At 45.2% G+C, this 12,924-nt stretch overlaps 1 protein-coding gene across 3 annotated transcripts in view; it reads right to left on the reverse strand.

Moving 5' to 3' along the window:
- The window catches only part of LOC146177673 (uncharacterized), a 126,661-nt gene that overhangs the window by 36,152 nt on the left and 77,585 nt on the right, over window positions 1-12,924 (reverse strand). The window contains exon 5 of one of the 3 annotated variants that reach the window (XM_084580532.1): window positions 6,243-6,472. The exons of 1 other annotated variant lie outside the window; for it this stretch is intronic. In XM_084580532.1, coding sequence (XP_084436658.1) covers window positions 6,432-6,472 — 41 coding nt within the window. In that variant the 3' untranslated portion in view covers window positions 6,243-6,431. Of the gene's footprint in view, window positions 1-6,242; window positions 6,473-6,754; window positions 7,056-12,924 lie in introns of those variants that run through there. One more of the 3 variants, XR_014701061.1, reaches the window with a different exon arrangement.

Consider the following 12,924-nt stretch of genomic DNA (forward strand, 5'->3'; position numbering starts at 1 on the left):
CTTCCCGTCAAGTTTTGTCCGGTTCCACAACGGCTCAGTGACAGTATGGCCACTAACACTTCACGTGAATCCCTCGTTTTCCCAAATAGAACTTCTCTACATTGCATGGTGGATGTTCAACCTTTTTCCTTGATGGTGTTCACCGCCCCTCCGCCTCAGCAACGTGTTCCGTCAGACGACTCTCTGTCTGTTCTCGCAGACTATTGACCCTAAACTCACGCCGAACCAACGCCAATAACTGCTGACATTGCTACGACAGCAGCAAACCATTTTTGATGCCACTTCCACACCACTGGGACGGACTAGTGTTGCGCACCATTGCATCATTACTGAAGGTAACTCTATCGTTCGCCGACGGCCTTTTCGGGTTTCCCTCTCTGAACGAAAAGTAATTGAAGAAAATGTAAATGACATGCTCTATCGCAATATAATTCGTCCCTCAACAAGCCCAAGGTTCTCCTCAGTAGTGCTAGTTAAAAAAAAGGACGGCTCGCTACGCTTTTGTGTTGATTACCGCGCACTCAACAAAATTACCCGCAAAGATGTATATCCGATGCCGCGAATTGAATGCGCCCTTGACTCTCTCCAAGGCTCCGAATATTTCTCGACCTTGGACCTCCGCTCAGGTTATTGGCAAATACCTATGCACGAGGACGACAAAGAAAAACGCGCTTTCCCAGCACCCAATGGCCTTTATGAATTTAATGTTATGCCTTTCGGACTTTGTAACGCATCAGCGACATTTGAAAGAATGATCGACACTGTACTGCGTGGCCTAAAATGGAGAACCTGTTTGTGTTACTTGGACGACACTGTGGCTGCTTATTAAGAGAGAACGCGTGTTATTTTGTTCTCTCTGTTACTAAGCCACCACGCTGTACATATACGCAGTATTGTGACACCTTGTGCGGCCTTGTGGAGCCTTGTGCAGTTTTGTGCAGCCTTGCTGCCGTCAGACTGTACAAGATTGATGTGCTGTATGAGGTACCATGGCAATGCGCACTGACATCGGTAGTACGGAGGAAGAAACAATCTTGTGGATCTTTTGAGCCCGTATACGCATTCAGATGTCATCCCCCGGAAGTCAGCGAAAACTTACAAACGCCAAAAAAAGTATCGCTACTACAAGATAAAAAACAAGAAACTGAGAAAAAAAGGAACCAATGCACAAATTCCACTTCTAAACGCAGGACTGCGCATCAGAAGTTATAGTGAACGCTGACTGCATCGAAAGGGAAAAAAGAAACATTAAACTTTGCTTGAGCGACAACAGTGACATATCTCGTAAGCTGATATGAATTACGAGGAAAGCTAATGAGCCGGGGGAATGCGAAACCAAACTGCCACTAGTAGAAAAAGCGCAAGAACGAATAAATATCTATTGGCCGCGGCTGATTTTTAGTTTCATTTTTGGCCACGAGATGTCCGTTGATACAAGCGAGCCACTGTAATTGGGCTCCGCCAGCTGTTTCAGCCACATAGGTGAGTACAGGTAAGATGAAACTATTATATAGTTTCCTCTTTAGCGATACCGGTAAGCTGCTAGTCATAATCTGCGAGTGCTTGCCAAATGTGCTCCATACCAATCTTATTCTCCTTGTTATTTCCTTTTCACGGTCCGGATCTGCGGTTACTACCTGTCCTAAGTAGACATATTCGCCTACTACTTCCAGTGCTTCGCTAACTAAAGTAGACTGCTGTTCCTTCGCGAGGCTGTTTAATCTTAGTCTTCTGCATATTGATTTTCAAGCCTACCTTTCTACTTTTCCTGTCTAGGTCATCAATCATTATTTGCAGTTCATCCCCGAGTTGCTTAGCAAGGCAATGTCATCAGCAAATCGCAGATTACTGAGGTATTCTCCATCTACCATTATCCCTAACTGCTCTCATTGAAAGTCTCTGAATACTTCTCTATGCAAGCTGTGAACAGTACTGGGGAGATCGTGCCTCCTTGCCTGACATCTTTCTTTATAGCTATTTTGTTACCTTCTATATGCAAAACTATGGTTGCTGTGCAGCCACCATATATATCTTCCAGCACTTTCACCTACGGCTCGTCTACACCCTGATTTCGCAATTGCTGCATCACCGCCGAGGTTTATACTATGTCGAATGCACTCAAAGAGTAGGAGGACGAAATTGTTAGTGGTTTCGCTTGGCAACGAATTCATGTATCCTATATCCCAGGTAGCACAGAATGTGGGGCCCCAGTAGGTCCGATGTAGGCAAGTGGGGCTGGGGCAACCATCATAAAACCTGCATCGGTCCCCGATGGGGCAAAAGTGGGCAAGCCCCATTTGGGCTTGCCCCTACTCCTCCTGTATGGCTCCAATAGCGGCGTTTCTTGGGCTAATGCAGAGCACAATCCTGCATCCAGACCACAAGGGTCCCTTGCCGGATATTTGAGGGCAATCCAACCTAAATGTGGGCTGCTATGGGAAAGCCCTCATAGATCCGAAATGAGGCCGCCCCCATTAAATCTTTGTGGGACCAACATCGGCCGTAGTGGGGCAAGAAAACGGACATACCCGCATGCTGCCCCAATCGGCCCCTTGTAAGTTACGTGAGGGCAGGTGAAATATGAATAAGGGCTCAATTTGGGCAAGCCCTCGTGAAGCCCAAATGAGGCAGCCTTAGCTAAACCGCTTTAGGTCCCACATAGGATGTAATGGGGCTGGAAGGCGGGCGTGCCCGCATGGTACCAAAATCGGTCCTTTGTGGGGACTTTGAAGGCACGTGCAACAGCAAGTGGGCTTTAGGTTCAAAACCAACACCAAGCCCAATTGGGGCTGCCCACACAAAACCGCTGTAGGTCCCACATCTGCCGTAATGGGGCTAGAAGGCGTGCGTGCAATTGCGTAATCATTGTTTCCAACCTTTATTTGCATTAGATGTTGCCCTAAATTGCTATTATAGATGATTTGTATAACAGTTGTTGCCATGTTTAGTCGATTAGAAATTTACGTGGCTTTAGTTCTCGCGCTCATGCAAATTGCGCTACAAATACTAAAACAAACTGATTGCTAACTGTTGCCTCTTATGTGGTTGCTTTGGACAACCTGCAACTCCCAGCACAATATTGGTGTTCAGAACACACATCTCCATAGCCTGAACAAGATGTACATGAAGTCATTTCGGCTAGATGAATGCTATGAATTATTGTAAAGTTTAATATTGTGGCTGTTTAGAAAGTACAGATATGTATAAAATAATTAATTAATTATGTGCATAAATATTGATTGGGAAAACTTGGAATAGGGCTTTCCATCAATTTCCTGCGTCGGACCCCTATGAGAATAATGTGGGCTGCGGCTAGCGCTATAGAACCCGCATTGGGCCTATGTCATTTTCTGATGGGCTTACTGAAATAAAAAAAAATGTTCCTCCAAAGCGGCTGCCCAAATCGGTTTAAAGTAGGACCATCGCGGGGAGTTGGCGGGATGTGCCCTTTTGGCAATGCGGGGAAAATGTGGGCAGCCCCGCAAGGGCAGCCTGCATCGGCCCCTAGTGGGGCCCATTGGGGCTTTGTCGACAGCCCGCTTCGGGCCTACGTCGACCCCTCTTGCAGCACCCACATTGAGCCAACCAAGGCTGTCCTGCATTGCCTACATCGGACCCACCGGGGCCCACCCTTCATAGCCCACTTTGTGCTACCTGATACGGTATACCCAAAAGCTGGAATATGTCAACAAAATGACGGAGAAGCGCTTCACGAAGAAGACACTGCGAAAACATGTACACACTGTGCTCTCTACCGCCACAACACAAACAAGTTGATCGCAAGCTGGCGCGTGTGAACGCCGGTGCCTTAATGGGGACGACTCTCCTAGGAAAGCGATACAAAGGACGATCTGCTTGCTTCCAAAACGTCCGCCGCTATGTACCGCCAGCTGGGCTTAACATTAACAAGGTCATACTGGCTGAGGTGTGGAGGAAGACTTAGAGTGAGGAGCCTAACCAATTTCTTGAGGGGAACCGAATGACATCGATGTCCGCCTCCGCCTTCAGGGGATGCTCAAGGCAGGTGGCTGCCTATGCATAAATGGGCGACCGTGGCACGCAATGAGAATACGTGCTCTGAGCAGAAGTGGAGACGAGGGCTCAAAAATATGAAGTCAGGCTTCGATTCAGAGGCATGTCCGAGCTCAGTGCCACTTGGGTCCACCTGACGTGCTATGTCGAGGCTACGATGCCCAGGTCCGGGATGCCAAGGCCACACTTATCCCTGGGCAGCTTCACCACAGGTCGTTTGACGGCGCCGAACTGCTTGCCCACACCGCGACGAGTAGGCCTATCGCGAAGCCATGGGGTTCGGACCTGCTATTTCGGCGGTTACAGAGCGCGCGCGCATTCAGAACCTTTACTGGCTTCATCTGCCATCGTGTGTAGTTCTAGCAATAGTGAACGCAAATCGATGAAAGGGGGAACAGCGCTAACACAGGATGAAGCGAGAACACAACATAGGCGCTGAATTGCAACGCAAGTTTTGTGTTCTCGCTCCGTCCTGTGATAGCATTGTTTCCAACATGATAGTAAACCAACTTCCAACTCTCCACTCTTCTGACCCAAAATCGACGACTGCTTACATCTCAAAAGGCGTGCACATTGAGTGGGAAGCGTCGACGTGACCCTGGCGAGGAATACTGATCGAGTTGCTGCCGGCAGCTATCTGCGCCGCTTGTGGGTAACCTGTGCAGTCAGGAGAAGTAGCATCATCGGCGCTTCTCGCAGCGCTGATGTTATTTGTAAACAAATAAAAGTGAAATTGGTGTGAAAAGAAGAGAATATATTTGGTATTGCTAGCTCAGCTTGCATTTTATACCGTGCGAATGAGCAGCATACATTCTTTATATAAAAAAGCTATGTTAACAAGAACGCTGTTGGAGCAGTCGTAATCGGCGAATCGGCGCATTTGCAGGGGCTTTGAGCTCGCACACTAAATACTAACAGGTGTACACTGTAAGAAATAATTGTTTAAGCAATCAAGTGAGCTCCTCTCACACAATCTCCCGGAAGATGTGCCGAAGGCGCTCTCCGCTCACAGATACGCTGCCGTAGGGGCTTGCGTAGACCGGTTGGAGCGGTTCGATCCTAGTGGCGCATTCTGGTGTCCATCGTCCTGTCGATCGTCGACGCTTCAGTTTCAAATTCCGCCACTGTTAGTGGCGGATTTGTGACAAGCCCTGCAAAAAGAGTCTGTTTAATGCCTCGCATTAAAAATCACTTTCTCCCCTTCGGTCAAGTTAGTGTCGGCGCGGCGAAAGAGGCGCTTCATCTCCTTAACGTAAGCTAGATAGGCTCGTTAGGGAGTTGAAGTCTTGATTGAAGGAGGGCCTGGGCCCTTTTATTTCGGACGACACTTGCAAAGGCGGTCATAACCTCTTTCTTGAAAATCTCCCAGTCCTTCAAAGAAGTCTCGGGATTTTTGGAACCAAGCTCGGGCATGTCCTTGAAGAGCGAAGTAGACGCCTGAATTTGGCAGCGCCGTTCCAGCCGTTGAATTCTACCACACGGTCGAAGATGTCCATCTTGTCATCCACATCTTCAGTGGACAGTCCTTGGAAGATGGGGGGCTCCCGGGGCTGCACGAAGACAACCGATGCTGTTGACTGAGCCATTTCCAAAGTTCATGTCTTCCAGGGTCGAACAGGGTCAGGCAATATACCGTGTTCGGGTTGGAGCCCTTGAAGTCGGCAGCTGGCTCGGTGACATGTAGGCTGGTCCCCCAAGGCGACAGGAACAAGGCTGAAGTCTTCGCTTGAAGGATGAAGGGCAGCACCTCCACCAGATGTCAGGTGGTGGTTACAAGGTCGATGACACAAGTGAAGAATCTGTGAGTGCACAGAATAAGCTCTTTATTGGACTGACCTGCGCCCGCAAAAGAACTAAGGGAATTGGCGGCGGCGATAGCAACAATCGTTCTCGGCGGTCGTCGAACAAAAAATGCCTGTCACACACGTCAGCACTGAATTTAAAGGCGGCTCAGAACCATCCAGATAAAGTCGCAAAGTGTTACTAGCACAACCTGGAACTTTATGAATATACGCGAGTGGCCGGAATTTTCGATATGCATCTCGGCGCATTTTAAGCGACAAAGAAACTGATAAAGGTGTGTCTCATGACACTGAGTATTAACAGACGAAGAATCCAGAATTGATATGCGTTTTGGAATCACAATGATAAGACCGCACGCCAGTGGTTGCTAAAAAACAACACATACAGTTTGAAGGTTTCGCGGCAATATATTTCCCGAGAAATGTACAGCATGTCGCCAAAACTGTCGTACAACCTAACGTGCCGAAACCTTTCAACATCATATATAAAGAATTCATTGAAAACAAAATAAAAATGTTCACAGCGCTTATTCCCGTTCTTTTCCACGCACATCCATATGTATATCTGTATTTTTGGAACGATTTTCTGAGGCTTCATTACCGCGGTGTGAATAAAATGTCGTTTAAACTGCACAAAGCTGCAAAAGATAAGTAGACAAATTTTCATGCGCATATAGTACATATTTATGCTTTTCAGCATGTGCTCATAATGAAATCATTGCTCGCATTGCTTGCATTTATTCTTGCAACATCTGACCTGTTTGCGTAAACATATCTCTCAAGCTATAATGATATCCTTACAGTACATCCCGTCTTCTATTTTTCATAGATTACGACCAAACCTACAACAGCACTTAGCAAAGAATCACATGAGGCATTCACGGGTATTATAACGTGGTTTGCCATCTCTGCAGAAGTTCACTATACAATATAAGAATTCACGAAAAGTCTGACTTAATTTTTTATTTTGAATACTGCTCCGTCATATAATGTTGCCAAAAAATAAGACAAGACTTCTTCCGAATGCATCACATTGTTACTCAGGAGATGATATATTCACGTATTGGGATTAAAGCCAGGCTAGGCATATTTCATCTTCTGTCAGTGACTTCTCGCAGTCTTGAAATTTTGCGTCGCAGTCTGTGCTTGGCGCTGAAGTAGTTGGGCATATTGCATTGGTTTTGGCAACCTGTGTTTGAGTAATCTTGAAGAGATAACAACCTATAAAAAGATTTCTAAGATCAATTTTTCTTAAAATAGAGTATGATTTTATCACGATAATCTCGAAGCTTTACAACTTCCTGCTTTGAGTTTGCTAAGAAGCGACAGCGGTAAACCACTATCACACAATCCAGAGTCAGATTATGCGTACAAATATGCGTGCTTTCTCTATTCTCTTGCTCACGCTGCACATATTCTGTTTAGTCGACGATATTGCTTACCTTAAGTAAGCATGATGAGGCTCGTAGTTTTGTAATGCAGGTTTGTCACATTTCATGAAGGAACTTCAATTCAGTAGGCGCGCGTTCCGGGAAAGTTCATTATTACATACGATTATATGAAAGTGCATCTCCTTCACTGAATGCTGCAGCATTTTGACTTCAACACTCGTCTCAAATGTGTGTGTGAGTTTGTGTGTGTGTGTGGGGAGGGCGGGGAGTCGTAAGCACTGGCTCACAATAGATGTTCTTAGCACTGCTGACGATCACCAAACTCATATCCCCCCCCCCCCTCCCCCCTTTCCTGCACAACCAGTATACTACTGCCAGCCGCGCTTGTATGCTCCGGCAGCATGAAACATAACCCTCCAAAAACGTATTTGAAGCGGAGTTCAACATGTATGAAATATAATATAAAACAGCTTGTGTCGTGCTGGGTTTAATGACGTATAAGTAGCTCGGGCTATCATGAATTGCTGAAAGGCAGGGAATGTCATAGTAAAGTTAAGTAAAGAACTGTTTTCTTTGCGTTTCAAGTATTGTGCATCAAAATAAAATGTGTTTTACGGTGAGTTCGTCTCCGCAATCTTCACAGAGGTGTTTGTTTTCTTTTCTCAAGAAAAAAGTTGTGTGTCACGGGTGGGTGGCGAATGTGAAAACGGCATAATACCACTTTCATAAAGCGTTCCTGATGATGACATGATTTCCATTCCCCCAAAATTGGCTTCACTAAATCCAGTTTATTTACCTCCATCAACCCTTACTCCACAATGATTGCCATTGTTCCGTTTGTTTATTGTGCACTAGCGTCATGCACTCTCTGTACGGCATATTTATGTTCTTGACTTGTTTTTCATGGGCTTGAGGAGAGCAAAATACAGCTTTCTCATTGCCTCCATGCCGACATGACTCTGGACTCAACAAAAATGTTGTCCTTAAGCAGAGGCTGTTCATACAGTAGACTCTCATTAAATCGAACACTAAGGGACCCCAGGATTTTGTTTGAATTATCAGAAGCTCTCGCATATATGACTCTGAGCAAGATTAGAGCGTACATTACAATTTCGTATCCACTTAAATCGCGTTTTGCCCCGCCAGAGTGGCGCAGTGGTTACGGCGCTCGACTACTGTTCCCAAAGACGCGGGATCGAATCCCGGCCTCGGCGGCCGCTTTTCTGAGGAGGCGAAAAGCAAGGCGCCCGTGTGCTGTGCGATGTCAGTGCACGTTAAAGAACCCCAAGTGGTCGAAATTTCCGGAGTCCTCCACTACGGCGTCTCTCATAGCCTGAGTTGCTTTAGGACGTTAAACCCCACAACCCACAAATCACATTTTAAGCACTTCTACTCTTTTAATACACAATAAAGACAGCAGAGGAGAAGGATCCAGAACAAGTTTACTGGAAATTTATGGCTTACTAGACCGTTTGAAGAAATCATGAATTGTTGATTGCTTCTTCTTTACATGTGCATTCAGAACAAAGTTCTCTATTCCAGTAAGAGCAGCCAGTTCTTTTTCAGAATTTTCTGCTGCAGTCAGAAATTTCCGAACCGCGGCAAGGTAGTTGAAGGCTTGTGTTGTCACAGAAGATTGCTCTTCTGATTCCTCCTCTTCGATTTCGCTGCTGTACTGTGCTGGCAGCGCCTCAGCTACCAAGTCGTCCAGAGTGTCTTCCTTGCACGTGTACACATAGGTTATCGTTACAAGCTGGAAATTCACTGAAGTCAGCAGCTATGTTCTGTGCTTGGAGGGCAGAAAGCACTAGCCCTGCATCATCGCTCTCCGTTTGGAGGCAGTCTTCATTTTCTTTTGGAGCGCAGTTAGGCAAGGTATCACTGCTGTGGCCTGGTATACGGAAGGCATGCTGGAAGCAGTTCCATATCGTTGCTGGCGTTACTACACTCCATGTGTCAGCCAGCATTCCCACCGATGACAGCAGTGTTACCCTGTACGATATGGAATTGTCCATGCATATTAGCAACCTCTTAAGGAGTAGCTTCCTGTAGTTTGTCCTCAGACATTTGATCACCCCCTGATCCAGGGGCTGAAGAACAGCAGTTGTGTTTGGAGGGAGGAATTCAAGACGAATTGCCTCCAGACCCTCCACATCACCGTGAGCGGGACAGTTGTCAACAATCATCAGCACTTTTTTTTATCGCGCTTGAACACGTCAAGTTTTCGCAGCCAATCTTCAAACAAACATTGCGTCATCCACGCACGTGAATGAAACGGGTAGAGTTCAGACGTCTTTAAAGCACTTCGGATGCTTTGATTTGCCCACAACGAAAAGTTCGGGCTTGTGGCTACCACCCATATTGGCAGAAACCATGACTGAGTCGCTCCTTGCTCAGCTTACCGCGGGTACAACGTTCCCCCTTCCGACAGAATGTTTGCTGAGGCAGGCACTATAAGAATAGTCCCATTTCATCAGCATTATAAATATCAGCAGGGGAGACTTCAAGCAGTCGGCTATGAAGACGCGTCTGCTTCCAGTCGGTAGTAACTGCCTCATTCACCGCCCCCGCTTACAGTTTTGAAAGCGAGGCCATGTCGCTCCTTTAATCGCGACACCCATCCATCACTACACATGAAATCGTCAATTCCAAAGCGCACAGACAGTTATTCGGCCTTCTCTCGCAATATCGGTCCACATACTAGTAGATTGGAGCTCCGAGCGCGCTTAAGGCAAAGGAGAACCGCCTTCTCAAGCTCCGGATGCGCCGCCTCCCTAAGCCTTTTTCTGTCACGAGCGAAGTGACTTGCGATGTTTCGCAGCTCGTCTTTCGCTTTTACATTCGTTGTTAGCGTACTTTTCGTTATCCAATACTTCAATGCCACATCAGTCTTCGTTTCACCGTCAACTTCTACTATGGCTGGCAATTTTTCCTTTAGAGAGAGCGTCCGATACTTCCCTCGCGGAGACACCGTGCTACCGGCACGGGAAACCGACCATGGAAAAGAAAAGCATGAGCGATCACGTGATTCGCAGTCGGCAGATGATACTCACTTCACTTTCGCATCCTTTTTTGTTTGTTTTCCGTTTTGATAATTTTGACAAGCGCAGGCTGACATTCGTTTTTTTTTTTCCACAAGTTTTGAGGGTTAAGTGTTTTTTTTTAATTTTGAACTGGCTTGCTTGCAAGCCACAAAATGTTGAGCAGCGCCCTTCGGGAGGCTTTTGTTTCGTTTCAAACGTTTGTTTGTTAGGCTCTTCTTCGCTTTCTTTTCTTTTTTAAGTCATAGTGCGCCTATTTTCACATTTTCCACTGTTGTAGTGTTATAAGAACTCAGACATTTCGCCTGTGGCGGAAAAGATAGCCGATAATTTTCCGGTATGGACAAGCAAAAAGTACGAATAAATCGAATTGCGGTGTTTAAACTCAGTGGCGTTGAAATACATTGAAAACATGACGAGCCAACCAAAAATTTGATTTTTGTTTGAATTAACCGAAAGTACGAATTATCAGAGTTTGAATTATCGCGTCTACTGTATTCCGTATGCTATTCCGAAGTATTGGCGAACTGCGTTTTTGTGGTGAAGGGCTGCGAGAATACGTAAGGAGTAAGTGTAAACAATGCTGTTTGTTATGTTCTCGTTAGCTATATTTCTCATAGCCACAGAAGTGCCTAACATTCACCAGTGAAAACACTTGCACACTGAGATAGTCTCTTCGTCCTTCACCGTTTTCCTTGTACCACTGCACTACAAATATATTTTGTTATCTTGGAGGCTCAAAATTGTGTGCAGTTCTCATAATTTTCATTAGAGATAGGAGTTGTAGTTTCTGTGTCAAAAATTGAGTTAGTGTGAAATCACAAACAATAGGATAGCAGTACTATGGTAGCAGTAGATTGTGTCTCTGATGAAATATCAGGGAGGGCATCTAAAATTCCTACCTCTTGGAATTTATCCTCAAATCGAAGTAACAAGGGTTTGATTGACTGGGGCCTATCGTTAAACAAAACTCTGGAAGCGAGTTAGTGACAATAGGGTAACATATAGGTTATGGTAGGGAGCGTATTCTTAGAATGTATGAAAATGTAAGCATGGTCCTTCCATATTCTAGGAATGGTTCGTTTGTGTCTACATAAAGACTGTTTGCAGGTGATGTCCTATAATCGCCAGTTGAAAGACGCAAACTGGAATGATGTACAGGGTCCAAGCAGTTCAGATATGAAAGTCTTGCCGACCCATATACTATGCAGTCATATTCCAAAGACAGAGGAGCAGATGTGCAAAATGCAGGTCCGGTCAGACCCCAGTGCTTGTCTAAGAGGACGTTTTGTATATTGAGATATTCGGAAGATTTCTTTTTGAGGGTGTTTATGTGAGGAAGGAAAGTGAACTTCCCGCCGAAAGTTAAACCTAGAAATATGTCTGAGTGTTGTACTGGTAGTGCAAGTTCGTTTAGGCAGATGGTGGGCTCAGTGTGCAGTCCTCGTCTAAGAGAAAAGAGAACATCTACAGATTTTTGCGTGGAAAATCTGAAACCATTCCTATCTTCCCATAATCCCAGCTTATTTACTGTTAGCTGAACTTGCCTCTCGTATGTTGCCATGTTAGATGATGCTCACGCAATTTGTCTGTGCACAGTCCTTATGATACGTTCAAGTTGTCAACGAAAATATAGTTCATTAGAGACTTCGCTATAATTTTTATTCAGTTCATTTTTACTATAAAAACTGCGGGACATAAAATGCACCTCTTAGGCACACTATTTTCTTGAGTGAAGATTTTACAAACGGTGGAAGTAAGACCTACTTGAAATGACCGGCCAAACAAAAAGTCCGCCAGACGTTTTGGCATTCCCCGAAAGCCAAGCTCTCATAAATCACCCAGGATCCGGAACCTCCACGTAATGTCATATGCTTTTTCAAGATCAGAGAAAACGGCAGGGCAGAGTTGCTTAGGTATAAACGCTTCGTGAGTAGAATTTTCGCGGCTCACATTGTGATCAGTAGTGGAACATGTTTTCTTGTAGCTCCACTGGTGAATGTCAAGCAGTTTTCGGGAGTAGAGAGCAAACATCCATCTTATATAAAGAATACTTTCAAAGCACTTTGCAAGACAGCTCGTCAGGTCTATTGTCCTGTAACTGCCTCGGGAGTTTGGCGACTTCCAAGCCTTCTAAAGAGGCATTAAAATGCTTTCTTCCAGGTCTATAATTTTCTCGCATATCCAGATTTTATTTAAGTTTCTACAACGTTTTTACAAAGGTTTACGATAAATGAGATAGCATTTCGTACTGAATATCGCCGGGCCCTGGTTCAGTGCGTTTCCCAGCTAACAGTACTCTATTTTGTTAGTGTAATTAAAGCAATAAAAGGTTCATTTAAGATAGCAGTCAATGGAAGCTTTTGGTTTTCAGCTGTTAATTTCTACTTTAAAACAAATTGTGTATAGTGTGCAGAGCTTGAAACTGCAGCAAAATGTTCTCCCAATGCGTCTGCTTGTTCGTCTATACATTTTTGCTCTCCAGGGATTTTCATTAAGTCGTACTGTAAAAGGGGATATTTTCCATCCAGTTTATGAACTTTTCTCACATTGTTTTTTCATATAACTGAGCTGTTGATGGAAAACACATAGCTCTGCTATGATTTTTTTTCAGCTGTGCAGCGGATATACCACGCTTAAGCTTTCGCATTATTGAAA

The sequence above is a fragment of the Amblyomma maculatum genome, chromosome 10, assembly GCF_055883805.1.
Source record: "Amblyomma maculatum isolate TAMU_Amacu chromosome 10, ASM5588380v1, whole genome shotgun sequence".
Taxonomy (NCBI): Eukaryota; Metazoa; Arthropoda; class Arachnida; order Ixodida; family Ixodidae; genus Amblyomma; species Amblyomma maculatum.